This window comes from Mustela putorius, unplaced genomic scaffold (assembly GCF_011764305.1).
Source record: "Mustela putorius furo isolate JIRA1106 unplaced genomic scaffold, ASM1176430v1.1 tig00003867_pilon_pilon_pilon, whole genome shotgun sequence".
Taxonomy (NCBI): domain Eukaryota; kingdom Metazoa; phylum Chordata; class Mammalia; order Carnivora; family Mustelidae; genus Mustela; species Mustela putorius.
In genome coordinates this window covers 34,032,906-34,050,644 of record NW_025422019.1, presented here as the reverse complement: position 1 = coordinate 34,050,644, position 17,739 = coordinate 34,032,906, and the positions used below count along the sequence as shown (strand labels likewise).

Genomic DNA, 17,739 nt, shown 5'->3' with positions numbered 1-17,739 from the left:
CCCTGACACTGGATTGGCGTTGGAAAGAGGTTGTCAAGACCATTCCAAGGTTTCACGCTTTTCCAGCAAGATAGCTGGTGGTGTCTTTCTCTGAGATAAATATTCATGTTTTACAGAAAAGATCTTGAGTTCGGGTTTTTATATTTGATTTTGGGGTGCCTTTGAAATACCTAGGTGCAGATGTCATAGAGGCAATTAGATATATAAATTTGGACCTCAGAAAATGATCTGGGTTGATGGTATGAATTGAAAGTTGCTGAGGGAATGGGCACAGACAGGTGACATCACACAGGGAAGGAGTTTTGAGTAAGGCCAGACCACAAGGGGACACTGGGTGGCTCAGTTGGTTAAGTGTCTGCCTTCAGCTCAGGTCATGATCCTGGGTTCTGGGATCAAGCCCCCTGGGATCAGGCTCCCTGCTCTGCGAGGAATCTGCCTCTGCTCCTTCCCCTATTCCTGCTTTCTCTCTTCTCAAGCAAATAAATAAAATATTAAAAAAAAATCAGACTACAAGATTGAAACTTGGGGAACAAAAACATTTAAAGGCTGGATCGAGAAGGATGAGTCAAGAAAAGCAACTTAGCCACATGCTCTGAGAGGTAGGAGGAAAGCCAAGAGAGTATAATATGAAAGAAACTAAGGAGAATTTCAAAGAGTATTTAACGTGAAGTAATGTTGTTGAGATTTATTTAAGATGAGGACTGAAAATGTCTTGGGTTCAGTTTCATGGAGTTCTTTGGTGACCCTGGCAAGAGCTGTTTAGTGGGCTAATGGGGAAAGAAGCCTAATTAGTGTATTAAAATCTGTGTAATAAGAACATTAGGATAAATTTCAGTTATTGAATATATATCATTAGTTATTACATATGAGGTAGTTACTATTATTTCCACTATTCAGATAAGAGAGGTAACTTTTAGAGATTTTAATATCACATACTATTATTTAAAATCAAGATTTGCTCCTGTCCTTAACGAAATGCTGGTTCTCTAATTGAAGACACTGTCAAGTAAGAAAAGATTTATTTTTCCATTGATACTTTTTTGCTCACAGTTTTTTTTTTTTTTTTTTTTTTTTTTTTTTTACATAAACTGGGGCAAAATGTATGACCTTCAAACATCTTACAATTTAGGCTTATTGAATTAAAAAAAGAATTTAATTAGGGAAAATGTCAAACACACAACATTGTAGAGAGTAGCATAATCAATTACCCATCCGTAATTATCATCCCACGGCTTTTCTTGTTTAAAGGATACCTTTAGCCATTACGCTCCTTCCCTGCTCTTGCCCTCACTGCCAGACAAAGTTGCCTGCTATAAACTTACACAGGGCTTTCAAATATCTGATTAAATCTACATGATAGTTCAAACATAAAAGCAGGGAATAAAACTGCAACTGAAAGTTTACATGAGTTTTTGAAAAATACACCTTATTTTTCACAGCAAATTTCCCACATGCCCTCTGCCCGTTTTGCCCTCCCCACCTCTCCCACCAGAACAGTATATTTGTTATGACTGGTGAACCTTCAGTGGTACATCATTATCACCTAAAATCCATCATTTATATTAGGGTTCACTCTTCCTGTTGTATATTCTATAGCTTGAAATAAATTTGTAATGACATGTATCCACTATTATGTATTATCCAGGGTAGCTTCACTGCCCTCAAAGTCCTCTGTGTTGCACTTATTCATCCCTCTATCTCAACGTTATGTAAATTTTGATATTACTCTTGCACTTCCAACAGATGCAAGGAACCATTTAATTGATTTAAAAACAACAGATGAACCAGCTAAACTGATGTTTTCTGACATTTGACTACTTCCTTTCTGCCAGTTGTTTACTGTAATGAAATGATAAGACAAAACCCATACATTCCGAAATTTAATAGTTTATTTCTAATTTATAAAGACATGACTTTAGTGGTTATTTATAGAAATCAGATAATGCAAATAGTAACTAATAGATTTGTATCTTTCTAGACATGTTCCCTACATCTTAAACATCACAAAAGTCTCTTGGAGATCACTTGTCCTTGGGCCCTATGAAGTCATGGTTCCTCTGTGTGCTTTATGTGACATCACAATCTAAGTGATCGGCAGACCATGCTACACCAGCCACCAAAGGCTGAGATGAAAACATGAGTGATAAGATGCTTCCTCTCCTTGCTTTCTTTCTAAAGGTGATAAACTGTCCTATTCTTAAAGTTTTCCCAAGGGTGGATATCTTTTTTTCTTCATTTTAATTTAAAACAGTTGTTTGTCTTTATTTTTAGAATAGACCGAGTGTGGAGCTCCATTGGCGCAATAGGTTAGTGTGTGGTACTTATACAGAATAGACCGAGTGTGGGGCTTTTAGGAGAATGACCTTATGCTTACATATAAATTCTGCATATTGATAAACATGAGTAGGTACTGAGGACTGAGTAGATATGATGTATACAAAAGCAGTTTGGCTGTGAAAGTATCAAATATATTGAACATAAATTTTGAGATTTCCCATATTTACTTCTAAAAAATTTGTTTTGACTTTAGAAGAAAGTTGAAATACACATAATGCCCCAGTTCCCCACCCAAGGGTTTCAGGGGTCACCAGGAGGTGTGGCAGTCCGTAGACAGTTTAGGGTACAAGAGTCTGAGTTAGTGGATCTCATATTCTTCCCATTTTTTTCCCCACCAGAGCAGTTCTGTTGTATGTAGTAAGTATCTGCACAATACTTCGTTTAAAGAAAGGGTTCCTCATACCAATTTGAATATCAGTAGTCTACAAAAATAGTACTTTGATGAAGTCTTATGTCATCAGAGGGCAGACCTCAGGGAACCATGAATCCAGAATAGAAGTAGAACCATAAATCCACGTTCTGTGAAATTTTATTTAGTATGTTTAGAAAGGAAAGCAAGAAAACAAGTATTGGAATTAAGATAGCAATATTCATGTATAGAAGAATATAGTGACACATGCAATATTGTTAATGATTATAGTTTAATAAGAAATATAAAAAAGTAAAATCATGCCACACCAGTCATTTAAGATAATCCAAGTTATGATAATTTCAATTTATCAAAAAAGGTTAATTCAAACTATAAACTTCATTTTATAATATAAATAATAAGCATATTTAATAGACTTAAGGTGCAAAATTATGATTTAAAAATCTGAAATCTTACAAAATTGTATCAAAATGTCAGATGATTAACCTTTATTTAATGTTTATTTATTTAGAACTCATTCATCATTTACTCTTTTAATATATTTCTCATTTAACTTTTCTAATATATATTTACTGAAAATTGATGGAAATACAGAAAAGAAAAAGTTGTGATCCCTATCTTCGAAAAAATCCATCTATTGGGTGGGGCTGAAAAGAAAACTTACGAAACAAGTATCTTATAGAAAATGAGTTGGAGAAATAATGTATTGGACATTCTGAAAAGGAATGATGACTGAGGGCTGGCACGGCTGTGGCAAGCTTCATGGTGTAAGAGAGGCTTGGGCTGCTACTTGCATAAAGAACAGGATTTCGTAAATTGGGATGGAAAGTAAAGAGAGACTTCTGTGATCAAGGAATAAAGTGCAAATATCTTTCACAAGAGTTTGAAGTTTTGCCAAGGGAGAATTGACTTAAGAAGTTTAGAGTATAAGGACCTGATTTTTGAAGCCAGAGTTCTCAATCACCTTGAGGTGAAATTAGGATTACAATATGTATTCCCTTTAAGGGTGCCTATTGCAACCTCTAAAAGAGATGCTCCTACCCTCCTGTCTCAGGCTGCTTTGTCTGTTATGAGAGAATACCATAGACTGGGTGACTTATAGAACAGACATTTATTTCTCATAGTTGTGGAGGCTGGGAAGTCTGCAATCAAGGCACTAGCAGATTTGGTGTCTGGTGAGGAGCTGCTTCATGGTTCACAGACCACAGTTTGTTCACTATATCCTCACAAGGCAGAGGTGGTGGGCATGGGGAGCTCTATGGGGTTCTTCTTATAAGACAAGGAGTCTTATCTATGAGGGCTCCATCCCATGACCTGATCACTTCTCAATGGTTCACTTCCAAAAAACCATCAGGTTGAGGGTTAGGATTTCAACATTTGAATTTGGCGGGGAGAAAAACTTTCAGTCTATAGTATCTTACACTCTGAGATCCTGGTTTTCCCTTTTCTTTTTTGCCCAGGTGAGAATGTATGTATTGGTTGGTATGTGTTGCACATGTGAAGCTTATGGATTTGAGGATAAGGAGGCTACTGTAGGGAATAAGAAGTCAGAGCTTTTGAAGATCTGGGTGAAATGTACAAAGAAGAGAGTATTGGGTAGTGGTATGTTAGATTTGGTGGGAGAGAACTGAAGGTAAGGAAATGTTAAGTGTTGACTACAATTGCCTAAGAATTGAGGAGGCAGAAAAAATAAGAGTGAATATTTGATGGCAGGGAAAGTGGAAACCAGAAAAAAGCAAAGTGGACCAGGCACCTTATTAAGCATAACCACCTTTTTAAGTATTGTTTCTATTTTACAGAAAATAAAATCCGGAGATATTCAATACAAATCCAAGTAATAATATAGGATTTAAGTGAGCAAGTTGGGCTCTGAATTCAAGTCTGTTTGACCTTAAATTCTGCTTCAACATGTTACAATTTTAATTTTGGGTTTTTAAAAAACTAAAAAAAAAAAAAAAAAAGGGACAGGTGGAATGGGGCTGGTTTTAGGGGTAAGATGAGTTCGTTTTTGAGGTTTGATATGCTGGTAGATTTTTCAGAAGCATCTAGAAAAGGGGCACCTGGGTGGTTCAGTCGTTAAGTGTCTGCCTTCGGCTCAGGTCATGATCCCAGGGTCTAGCGGCTTCCCCTCCTTGTGCTCTCTCTGTCAAATAAATAAATAAACTCTTTAAAAAAAAAGCAAAGAAAAGTAGCATTTGGCCTTAGAGAGTGGTGGGGCATTAACTGCCAGATGAGAAGAGAGGCAGGACCAAGTTTTGACTAACAATAATAATTCCAGGTTAGAATGAAATGGAATCAGGTACAGAAAAGTTAGGGAAAAAGGAGAAAGTTTTAAGGAGAAATAGGAAGTGTAGCATCACTAAAATAGGAAAAAACACTTGTGTTGAGGGAAATATTGTCAAAGCTTTTAAATACTGCAGATGTCAAAGAAATGGAGAAAGAGTTGGGGTCAGTGGTTTCAAAAGACTATTTACACAGGGGCCAGTGTGTAATGAATTAACAACCAAGATGGCGACATTAGGGAAAAAGATCATCTACTAAAGTCTGTAGACCTTTCTTTTGAAATCTTAAAAAAAAAAAAAAAAGAATGTGAGTGAAATTAGTGCATGGTATCTAGAAGGAGGAACAAAGTCTAGAGAAGGTTTTTTGATAGGGCAAACTGGGCATCTTTATAACTTGATAAGGAAAGAGCCAGATGAAAGGGTAGAAGATTGAAATGCAAGTGAAGAAGGGAAAATGAATTTTTCTTAAAAAACAAAATACAAAAAAACCCAAGTTTTTAATTGGAATAATAAATAACACCTATAATCAACCGCTAAAAAGTTATATAGAATAAGTTAAAGGCCATTCTTAAGCACTCCAATCTACAACCCCCTCTCCTACTGCATCTTCCCTGTTAACAGGTTCGTACAAATGTTTTCCAACCTTTTCCTTTATTTAAGTAAGCATTCTCCCACACCTTTGCATATGTACCCAGATATTCTTTTAAAGAAATAAGGTAAAACGATTTCATATCCCTTCTTTCAGAATATCAATTATGTAGATTTTTCTCGGTCAATACACACACTCATCGAATACATCTTATACTTTTTAACATAATGTTCTTTGGTTTGGCTAGATTACAATTTATACAGAAATTCCTTCATTTATGAACCCTTCTTGGTACCTTCATTCTTTTTTTTTTTTTTTTTTAAAGATTTTATTTATTTATTTGACAGAGAGAGATCACAAGTAGGCAGAGAGGCAGGCAGAGAGAGAGAGAGAGAGGAGGAAGCAGGCTCTCCGCTGAGCAAAGAGCCCGATGCGGGACTCGATCCCAGGACCCTGAGATCATGACCTGAGCCGAAGGCAGCGGCTTAACCCACTGAGCCACCCAGGCACCCGGTACCTTCATTCTAAAAAGGGAACTGGTGGGTGTGTTGGGCTGAATGATAGCCCCTGAAGGTATCTTCACTCTAATCTCTGGAACCTATGAATGTTACCTTACATGGCAAAAGTGCTTTGCAGATATGACTATCGACTTGCTCCAGTATAACTGGATATTGAAGTTAGGAGATTATCCTGGATTATCTCAGTGGAACCTAAATATAATCACAAATGTCCTTACAAGAGGAAGGGACAGGGATAGTTTACTACGGAAGAAGTGCATGTGACACCTGAAGCAGAGAGAAGCAGTGTCAGGGAGAGAAGATGCTATGCCACTGGCTTTGAAGGGGGAAGAAGGAGCTACCAGCCCAAGGAAAAAGATTTTCCCCTGGAGCCTGCAGAAGAAACCAATCTTGCTGACACCTTGGTTATGCCCCCATAAGACTCATTTCAAATTTGTGGCCTCAGAACTATAAAAGTACATTTTTATTGGTTTAAGCCGCCAAATTTGTCCTAATGTGGTATGCCCTCAACTGAACTTAGTAACATCTACAAAGTCCTTATTTACAAATAAGGCCACATAAATAAGTACTGAAGGTTAGACATTGAACATACCTTATTGAGGGACACAATTCAACCCACACACCTGTTAAAAAAAAAAAAAGTAAATTGGTTTTAAGTTTGGTTTCTGGGAACTTGCCAGAAATTAAGTGAAGCTGGAATTTTTATTGCCTCACTCAATTACAATATTCTTGCTGGATGTGCGATTTCAGGAAATCCCAGAGGAAAACAGGGAGGGAGGATGGGTGGATATTTAGAGGACAATGAGTTTGTTATGGAGCACAGAGCATCTTAAAATACATACATATAGCATATCATTTTCATAAAGTTAACAAAACTAAATATATTTTTGCACATACAGATCTAGAATGTGAGTGTGTTTGACGTATATTTGAAGACCCTCTAAAGAAAAGCAGCAAAGTGGTGGGAAGACAGAAGGAGCACATAGTGTGGTAGGTTCACGTGTGTTCATTATCAGCCTACATTTTTAAAAATCTTTTCTATGTATTAAAATGTAATAAAACAGCATATGCATTATGCTTAAATTGTGCCTCTATAACAACGTTTATGGTTACTAAGCCAGAAATCAGTACTGAAGAGCGGCACCACCTGCTTCATTAAGGTAATTCTTCCAGGTGTAACTTGGAAAAGCTGACAGATGACACGGCACTGGGTAAATTCACGCTGATTATAAAACCATGAGTAAAAGAACTTGTGCTTCCATGAAAGTCAAGCACCACTTCAGGAGGCGCACAGCGCCCGCAAAAGCATTCCCAGAACCATCGTTACCACCGTGCTACATCACGCTCCCCGCTAAAATCTTGTTGGAAACGCACAGTGCGCGCAGACACTCGCCCCATTCCAAAATGACGGCTGCGGCGTCCACAATACACGGACTGCGCAAGTCCGGAAGTTACGCAACCTCTTAAGGCAGCGCGCCCTTACCCGTGGGGAGTTTCCGCCATTTTTGAAAATCGAGAAGGTCTGGGGCCAAGTGTAGTTACTGCTGCGATGGCAGCCTTTGCTGTGGAACCCCAGGCGCCCACGTTGGGTGAGTGAAAAACTGTTTTTCTCGCTGGTGGCTGAGATCCACGCTGTAGATCTGGGAGCAAGCAAGACTAAAAGCCAGTAGTCATCAGCCTCTTTGCCAGTTTCAGTCGCGGGGACGAGCGCCTAGTTCACCCCCCAAGTTTCTAGTTGTCCCTTTGCTCAGGGCGTCGCCACGCTGCAGCCAGCGAGGCGGCTCCGGGAAGCTGCGGGCTCTGCGTAGGGTGTGGAAATGACTGTCGAGTGGTTACTACGCCGTTTTGTTACCCCACACGCGGGTCGCGCTCGACCTGCCCATACCTGAGTCCCTCCGGGTGCTGGGGACGCGATGCTGGCTTCCCAGATCCGGGGAGGCTTCGGTCGGAAGGAACTGACCGGCGTACACGTGGGTGGGCGGTGCCCTGGAATGTGGTTACAGTTTACCGTTCTTTGGTCACCTGGGCTTTTAGTTCCTGTTTGATTCCTTCCTCGTCCTGGGCCTTGTAAAAGCAATCTGTTATTAATAGAAACTTGAATCGTGCGACATTTAACCCGTTGATGATAGCTGTGGAGATACTGGCTAGTATCTCCACAGTTCGTACCATTTTCCCGCCTTTATCTTGGGGAAGTGACTTTGTAGGAGGTCTTTTCCTCTAATCGGTCACTGAATGAACTTTTTAAAAACTTCGCATTGTTAACGGAGAGCCTTGCTGAAAGTGTTGGGGTGAAAAAAAAACGGGATGTTTTGATGAGCGGGATGTCGATTTCCTTTTTCTTTGCTGACTCTTGGCACTTGTGGGAACCGTCAACAATTTTAGAGAAGAATATTGTCTGCTATCGTCGAGACGCATTTGAAAATTAGGCAACAACATTCTGAGCTTGGAAAAGAGCAAGCGCGGTATACATGTTTGTAGAATGAGTGTTTGGGTTTTGTTTTTTAAGGTTTGAAGGATATTTAGTGCTTGTCATGCATTGTGCAAAATGTGTCTTGAGACTGGAATAACTTGAACTGTTGTAGTATTAGTCATAAAAAACTAAATGCATAATGTCAGCGCAGACGCCCTGCTACCTTTAAAGTTATGTACAGATGTTGGTCTAGGTATTTATGTTTTGTGTTATTTTTAGAGAACAGGAGATCATTCATTTCCAGTTACAAAGTTTTCTACTCAACAAAACATTTTGGAGTGCATAGTTCTTGGGGCTACAAATGTGAATAAACTTGTCCATATCTGACATTTGCTGGTATTAGTTGTTCAAGTCCACATAGTGCAGGTATTGCAGGTGAATAGTTTTTCCAGCTCCTAATGTTATAATTAAGGGTTACTTCAGCAAACGGTGCTACCTTAGTTAGACCTAGGGCTTATCATTTTAGATGTACAGACCATGAAATGGAATTTAAGACTTGCAGGATCCATTGTTCTAGTTCTCCAAGTGAAATTTAGACTGAGGGGTGGTTAGTAACAGGGGATTAAGACCTCCTCCTCACTCGGGTGTTTTCTAAGTGTATCACAGTATATATATCAGAACTTTTCTTGACTTAATTCTTCTTAAAATTGCCCTATATGTTTTTTTTCTTTCGAGTGATGAGAGAATGAGGTAGTTGGTGGTACCTAGAACTTTGTATTTACTACTATAGATTTCTAAAGATCTGTTCAGAATATGCTTTTGTTTAAACTCTTGGTGTTTATGTTCTTTGGAAATATGTAATAGTAACATAGTAACATAGCACTTTAAAGTAATTACAATGTAGTTACAGTTCTTCACAACTTATTTCATAATTTGCTTTATTTTTTCATGAACTACTTTGCCTTTTTCCTCTTTTATACACTTGCATTGGCATTGTTAACATCTAGGGCTACATCATGAGGAAGGATAAATAATTGCATTTGGATAACAAGAAACAAATTTTTGAGGCTGCTTAGAAATCAACCATTGTAATAAATAATACATCAAATGTTTGACCTTTCTGAGTGACATGAATCACATTCAGGCTTGTCACACAGTTGAAAACTTAAGTTTTCGTAAGCAAAAATCGCAAACTGCATTTACATTTTAGTCACTTAGTTTTTGCTATTCTAAGATACTCTTAGAATAATAATGATAACTAATGTTGAGCACTTACTGAATATTAGGTACTGGGTCAAGTGCTGTATTTGCTCTAATTCTAAACAAAGCTCTGTGACTGAGTGCTAAACTGCCATTTTTGCCAAGAGACTTGAGTCCAGGTCTCTGACTCCAGGACCCATGTTTTCCTTACTGTGCTATTTTACTCTATTAGAGTAGGTTATAGCCTCCTTCTCTTCATGGTGAGAATAATAATACCTACCCTCTAAATTGTGAAATTAATTTTGAATTGATGATTGTGAAATATCAGCTCTCTTTAAATTGGTTTTATGTTGGGGAGACTTTTGTTGATTATTCTTAACTTTAAAATTATTTTAAAGAATGATCCAAAAAGTAAACTTTCTAAATTTTTCAATGTTTCTTGGTTGGGATGCTAGTCATTACTATTATTTCCTATGTGCTATAATGTGTGCATGCTTTTACTTTTATTACAAAAATGATTTACAGTTTTTGTTTGTTGGAAGAAAAAATGGGACATATAGCAAGCTAAACCCATTTTGTTTGATTTGCTAAGAGTCTGTGTAAGTAACTAGTGCACCCTGCTCTTGTTTTTGGTGGTTGCATGGAAGAAGCTGTCCCAGAAGTGGAAAGAAGTTATTCTGTATGTAGTAAGAATTTTTTTAAGATAATCCAAAATTTTTCCATTTAAAAATAACTGTTGATTCTTAAACCTGTGAAATAATGTAAACAAGAAAAACTGACAAATTAATATTGTTAATAAAAATACTTTTACATTTTTATAGGAATAATTTTTATTAGTTTTTAAAATAATAAATCCAACTATGGTTCTGTAATATGTAAGGTTTGATTAAATTCTCAAAATTATTTATGCCAGATTCTTGCATCTTTTTGTTAGATAATGTAACTTTAAGGTCCTTTTTTTTTTTTTTCTTCATTTAGGATCTGAACCAATGATGCTAGGTTCACCAACATCTCCAAAGCCAGGGGTTAATGCCCAGTTCTTACCTGGATTTTTAATGGGGGATTTGCCAGCTCCAGTAACTCCACAACCTCGATCAATCAGTGGCCCTTCAGTAGGAGTAATGGAAATGAGATCACCTTTACTTGCAGGTAGGTAAATTGTTTAAAATAATTTTATGGTACTATTAATACATGTATTAGAATTTTAAAAAGTAATGATACAACATTCAACCTTATTAACACATTTATTAATTAAAAAGATTAAACAATGTCTCTATTTTAAATTTTTAGATTGTTGGATTAGAGGTATAAGTAGTATAAGCTACTGTAATTCCAGGAACTACTCCTTAAAACTATGTGTATTACATTTCATCCAATTTAAGATGCCCTTGATTGTAAAACTCACTATTATTTAAAGTACCACTAAGAAAAACACCAAATATGATACAATGCCAAGATACCATTTTTTGTAAATTATCCATATCAAAGATGTTAAAGTATAGAGGGCTGGGGAAGAAATATGGTCATTTAACTTTAACTGAATAATTTAATGCATTTAAATGATTTATCTTAAATACGATAATAGCAAATATTTTGTCAAAAGAACTGTAATTTGTTTTTTGTATTGAAGGATAATCAGCATATTAGTTTGCTGTATTAGTTTTATGGTACAATATATTGAATTGACAGTTCTACGTATTAGTGCGCACAGCTAGGGTAGTCACCATCTGTCCACCATACAACGTTATTACAATATTATTGACTATATTCCTTATGCTGTATTTTTCATCTCTATGGCTTGCTTATTTTATAACTGGAAGTTTGTTCCTCTTAATCCCTTTTATTTTGCCCATCCTCTCACTCACCTTCCCTCCGGCAACCACCAGTTGTTTGTATTCAAGAGTCTGGTTTGTTTTATTTGTTTGGTTGTTTTATTTTAGCTTCCATGTATATGTGAAATCATGGTATTTCTCTTTCTCTAACTTATTTCACTTAGCACAGTACCCTCTAGGACCTTGAGAGATAAATGGATAAAGAAGATGTGGTATATGTACACAATGGAATATTACTCAGCTATAAAAAAAGAATGAGACGTAGCCATTTGTGACAATAAGAAGTGTAATTTGTGATTTGTAGATATGAATTCTACATCTAGTCATAGTGATTAAGATTCTTACCTTATTTAGTTAAAGGATTTATTCTACAAGCTATGGGGAAGTTCTTTACACAGAATTTGCAATTATTAGCACAAAATATTATTACCTAAATGCAGCATGTATCTTATATAACTCCTTTAGCAAAGAAAGAATTTAAAAGAAAACTGAAGTTTTGACTATGAGTAGTGAGAATTAGCTACAGAAATGGTTGAATTCCAAATGTGAGCCCAGATCCTTTTAATGGATGTTTAAATGGGTGTCTTACTTTGATTGTCCTTCAGGTATTGTGTGGTTTAAAGTGGCTTATTATTATTTTAAGATTGATTAGGGATAAATTATATTTGAAGTAATTGACTTAACCTTTTTCTGGGTAGGTTTTTGTTTTTTACACAGTTGGCCTTCAAACAATGCAGGGGTTAGGAAAACTGACCCCCTGAACACTTGAAAATTCTCGCATAATTTTGTCTCCTCCAAAACTTAACTACTAATAGCCTACTATTGGCTGGAAGCCTTTCCAATAACATAAATAGCCGATTAACACATATTTTGTGTGTTATATGTATTATAAACTATCCATCCAATCAAGTAAGCTAAAGAAAAAAAAGGATATTAGGAAAATCATAAGGAAGATGGGGTTCCTGTGTGGCTCAGTCAGTTGGCTGTCTGACTCTTGATTTTTGCTCAGGTCATGATCTCACAATTCTGGAATTAAGCCCCTTGTTGGGGTGTATGCTGAGTGGGGAGTCTGCTTGAGGATTCTCTCTCCCTCTCCGTCTGCCCCTCCCCCGTGCTTACACACTTTTTCCCTTTCTATCTCTAAAATAAATAAGTCTTTTAAAAAAAAACCATAAGGAAGAGAAAATACATTCGTAGTACTGTACTATAAAAAATCTGTGTATAGGTGGACCTGTACAGTTCAAACTTATGTTATTCAAGGGCCAAATGTATATTTTAAATGTATTTTGGGGGCACCTGGGTGGCTTAGTCGGCTAAGCGTCTGCCTTCTGCTCAAGTCATGATCTCAGTGTTCTGGAATCAAGCCCTGCATCGGGCTTCTTGCTCAGCAGGAAGCCTGCTTCTCCCTCTCCCATTCTCCTGCTTGTGTTCCCTTTCTTACTGTTTCTCTCTGTCAAATAAAATAAATAATATCTTAAAAAAATGTATTTTTATTGTAGCTACTATATATTGAGTACTTATGAGCCAGGCAGTATGCCAAGCATTTTATGTTACTATCATTCTTTTTGTCAGTCTTAAAGGATAGATAGTAGTATCCCTGATTTTCAAAATAGGAAACTAAGGCAAATGCAATAAAGAACTTGCTTAAGCCTATTAGTAAGTGACAGAGCAGGATGTTAAAATCTAGGTCAGACTTGTTTTATAGCCTCTACTCTAAATAACTTATACTATACTATTTAAGCTCAGACATTAAGTTATGACAGAATCTGGATTGTTTCACTGTTTTGCATTGCTGATTCTCTGACTTATAAAGACATCTTTATGTCCCCCAAAGTTGATCCTTTTCCTACATATTTATTATGTACTTAAATATACTTCTATTGTGAGAAACATGAATGGGATCTATTTAATTTTGGCAGTCAAATTCCACATTAGGGCATTATAATTATTCAAGTGTATACAAGCTGGAACTGTTTACCTGCTTTCAAGTGAGAAATAAGATCAAGTTTTATGTTGAAATGTTAAGGATTTTGTTGAATAAGCGAAAGCTGTATGTATTTACTAAAAACTAAGATTTTTTTTTTCTGAAACCTTTTATTCATGTGCAGTTTTTCAGTCACTAGCATTGGCATAATTGGGACCTTGTTAGAAATTCATAATCCCAGACTGCACTTCACGTGTTTTGAATCAGAATCTGAATTTTAATAGGATTCCCAGGTGATTCTCAGTGTATTAAAGTTTGAGAAGCCCTATGAAACCAGAGTTCAAGTCAATATTTTTAAAATATAAATGAAAAAGAATCTTACCAGAAAGGTGGAAGGTTTTTTCTCACTTGAGGTTTGTGTTGTTTTTTTTTGTACATTGTAGGTGGGTCACCACCACAACCAGTTGTACCAGCTCATAAAGATAAAAGTGGAGCTCCACCAGTTAGAAGTATCTATGATGATATTTCCAGCCCAGGACTTGGATCAACACCTTTAACTTCAAGAAGACAGGTGACAAATATACCCCTGTTTATGATCCATAATAATTTGATGTTTTTATGTGGATGCACGGTGAGGATCAGTAATTTAAAATGTTTTTCTGAGGTCTGCTTTAGTGTAACTGTGTGGCAGAGAATAAGCATTAGGGACATTTATCATGGAATCTACTTAAATTGTGTTTACTGTGAAATATACTTAAAAATATAATGGAACACCAGATTATTTTCTCATGTCAGTAATTCTATAGTTCTGATCTTACAGGTTCTGATCTTACTATTTTAGTTGATCCTTAAGGTGAATTTGTGAAGTAGCTATTAATGAGGTTCATTTAATCATTGAGGAAACTAGGACATAGAAAGCTTAAGTAATTTGTCAACTACTCTAGTGGAGCCAGGCTTTAAACCCAGGCAGTCTTCAGTCTAGAGCCAGTGTTGGAACAGCCATGCTGTGCTAACATACTGTGATTAACTCTTGATTATTAGTTGAAAGGTAGTATGGATTTTTCTTTTAAGTATGAATTTTAGTGGCGTGTGTAGTCTCAAGTGTTCTTTCACTATTGTGCTTAGCAGGACTTAAAACAGTGTGTCAGTTAAACTGATAAGTTATTTGAATAAAGACATTTCTGCTGTTTGGTTTGAAGAAATGTTTTGTCTTTCCCTAAACCAAATATAGCATAGTTACTGGAAGGTTTAAGAACGGTAGGAAACATCTTTCTGTACATTTTGACTATTTACAGGCTTGCTATGCCTAGCATACTAGGCCTACTTGTTAAGCAAAGCAAAATTAATTCATTGTGTTAAACACATTACCTTCTCTTTACAACACTTTTAAAACTGCTCTGCTGTCCCAACACAGTAGCCACTGGCCAAGTGTGGCTGTTAACACTTAAAATGTGGCCAGTCCTGTACTTAATTGAGATATACTTAAGTGTAAAATACACACCATTTTGAAGACTTAGAAAGAATGAACTACTTCACTTACTTTTTAATGTTAATTACATATTGAAAGTTATAATAATTTGGACGTACTAGATTAAATAAACTGTACTTGTTTTTACTTAATGTGTACTATAATATTTAAAATTACTTATATTGCTTGTGTTATATTTGGGCAGTGGTATTCTAACTAAATCAGAATATTCTGGCCTGGGATAGTTTTCTAAAGGTTGTCAAGTAAATCTGAAGTTTAATTTGATCAGAGAACCACTGGCTTATAAATTCATGCTGGTTTTCATTACTTCTTTGATGACCAATGAAAACAAATGTAGTTTACAGTTATTGCTATGTTCAAAATATTTAAAAACTTGTGCCATAATTTGTAGAGAATGTGTTTGACTTAAAGGATGGTAGGAATATTATTATTAAAGCCCAAATTAGTTTTGTCCCCTCCCCCGCCCCCGCCGAGGCTTTGCTCAGCCTCTTTCTAATCATGAAATAAACTGGCATTAAGAATTGAACAATAGGGGCGCCTGGGTGGCTCAGTTGGTTAAGCAGCTGCCTTCGGCTCAGGTCATGATCCCAGCGTCCTGGGATCGAGTCCCACCTCGGGCTACTTGCCCTCCGCAGGGAGCCTGCTTCTCCCTCTGACTCTGCCTTCCACTCTGTCTGCCTATGCTCGCTCTCGCTCACTCTCTCTCTGACAAATAAATAAATAAAATCTTTAAAAAAAAAAAAAAAGAATTGAACAATAATATAGTTTGTGTCTCTTAACATTATTTCAACATTTGGTTCTGGTTGTTAGATAATAGCCAGATTTTAGATTTCCTTCGTTTAGTCAGTTTTCTACAAAAGAATCTATATTTGTATATTTACTTCTAGAGAAAGAGCCTCTTCTTAGTCTTGATTAGATATTATTGTTTTTGTTTATAGAAGGACTTTTAATTGTTTAATTTTTAATTTTCTCACCTTCAGAGGAATTAGTACTGATAGTTTTCCTGCTTTGTTACTTTCTACTAGTATAGACAGAGATGCTGTCTTTATTATGTGGACTGATTTGAATCCATATTATCTCATGGTTTTTAAATGTCTGTTTAAAAATAAGATTCTGCCCTCTTTCTGTTTTTCTGTATGAGCTTGGTGATTTGAAGATTCACCATGCTCTCAGTTATTTCAAATACTATACCTTAGGAACTAAAAACAAATAGCAAAGTTACTTTCTACTAAAAATAGTGTCTTTATCTGATGTAGCTTATTTTAAACAAAGAATGTGCTAAAGGATCTAGCATATTTTAGATTAATACTGGTCAACTTAAAAAGGAAAAAAGTTGGAGTACTCTTAGATTGTGAACTAATTAGAGGCATCTGTAGTACTTGATAGACATGCCGTTGTCTTTTGAATGAGACCTTTCAGCAATTACTGTGTTATGGTTATGTTTAGAACTTTGTGCTTTTACTTTAACACTTCATTCTGTTTTCTTGTAGCCAAATATTTCAGTAATGCAGAGTCCTCTTGTTGGAGTTATGACAACTACTCCTACTCCTGGAACAGGTAAATAATGCTGTATAACATCAAAGACTCTTCTCTTTGAGATAATAGAAGACTTTGTTGATAATTGCCAAAATTTTTTCTTTTATATTTCAAGTTAGAAGACTTTCTCAAATGTTAGTAACTTCATTCAGAGGGAAATACTTTGTATATTGGGTTTTTTAAAATTCTTTTTCTGAATTTATAGATAGGATGTGATATTCTCAAAATATTAAGAGAGTTTTTAGAAAAGTACATTTTTTCTTTTTAAGATTTTTATTTATTTAGAGAGAGTGCACACAAGAGTAGGGGAAGAAACAGTGGGAGAGGGAGAGAGAGAATCTCACGTAGACTGCATGCATGGAACCTATTGTGGAGCTTGATTCCATGACCCTGAGATCATGACCTGAGCTGAAGTCAAGAGTCAGCCACCCAGGTGCCCCCCCCACCCCAAATACATACTTAATAGTGTCTCCTGTATTACTAAAAGCTGTAATTTAGGAAAGAGATACTGCAATTGGGAAGAAAAGGAATACAGAGACTGAGGAATAAAGGTGTTTTGAAAGCTGTTAATGCATACCTCTAAATCTAAATGTCATTAACTGCAAACAGCTACTGATTATGTGTAGCTTTTCTTTAAGATTAATGCTATTTTTAACACCATCAACATCATTAGCACACCCTTCTTACATATTCATATAATCTGTCAAATGTTCACTCAGCAAGTATATGAATATATACATTCATGGGACCAGGAAAACTGAACAAAATAGATAACCCTTGTCGTTGGAGCTTGCATTTATTTAGATAATTTACATTTATAGATAAAATGGATTGTAAAGTTTGTTAGAAGGTGATGCATTTTATGGGGGAAAATTAAGCAGAAAAAGGGGTGTCAGAGCTTATAGACTTAAATAAAGTAGTATATTAGTTTTGCTGCCATAACAAATTATTACAAACTTAAAAGTGACTTAAACAATAGTTCTAGAGGTGAGAAGTCTGAAATGGGTCTCAGTGGGCTGAAATCAAGGCATCGGCAGGGCTGTATTTAGTTTATGGAGACTCTGGGGGACAATCTGTTCTTTTTTGCCTTTTCCATCTTCTAGAGGTTACCCATATTATTTCTTTGCTTGTGATTCCCTTCTACTTCTTCAAAGCTAGCAAAACTTTGCATGTCTCTGGTCATTCCTCTGCTCTCACCCTTCTTTTAAATACCTTTGTGAGTACATTGGACCCTTTTGGATAATCCAGGATA

General features: G+C 36.2%; 1 protein-coding gene and 1 long non-coding RNA gene across 5 annotated transcripts in view; one reads left to right on the top strand and one right to left on the bottom strand.

Moving 5' to 3' along the window:
* The window catches only part of LOC123387898, a 29,423-nt gene extending 21,267 nt beyond the window's left edge, over positions 1–8,156 (bottom strand). Inside the window, exons 1-2 of the long non-coding RNA XR_006602397.1 lie at positions 7,982–8,156; positions 6,689–6,719 (exon numbers count right to left, since the gene is read on the bottom strand). This is a non-coding gene — a long non-coding RNA (uncharacterized LOC123387898). The remainder of the gene's footprint in view (positions 1–6,688; positions 6,720–7,981) is intronic.
* The window catches only part of NUP35 (nucleoporin 35), a 40,399-nt gene continuing 24,746 nt past the window's right edge, over positions 2,087–17,739 (top strand). The window contains exons 1-5 of one of the 4 annotated variants that reach the window (XM_004768931.3): positions 2,087–2,178; positions 6,996–7,086; positions 10,685–10,855; positions 13,906–14,033; positions 16,442–16,508. In XM_004768931.3, the coding sequence (XP_004768988.1) occupies positions 10,696–10,855; positions 13,906–14,033; positions 16,442–16,508 (355 nt within the window). In that variant the 5' untranslated portion in view covers positions 2,087–2,178; positions 6,996–7,086; positions 10,685–10,695. Of the gene's footprint in view, positions 2,179–2,289; positions 2,307–6,995; positions 7,087–7,572; positions 7,686–8,168; positions 8,559–10,684; positions 10,856–13,905; positions 14,034–16,441; positions 16,509–17,739 lie in introns of those variants that run through there. The other 3 variants (XM_045066445.1, XM_004768930.3, XM_004768933.3) reach the window with 3 other exon arrangements.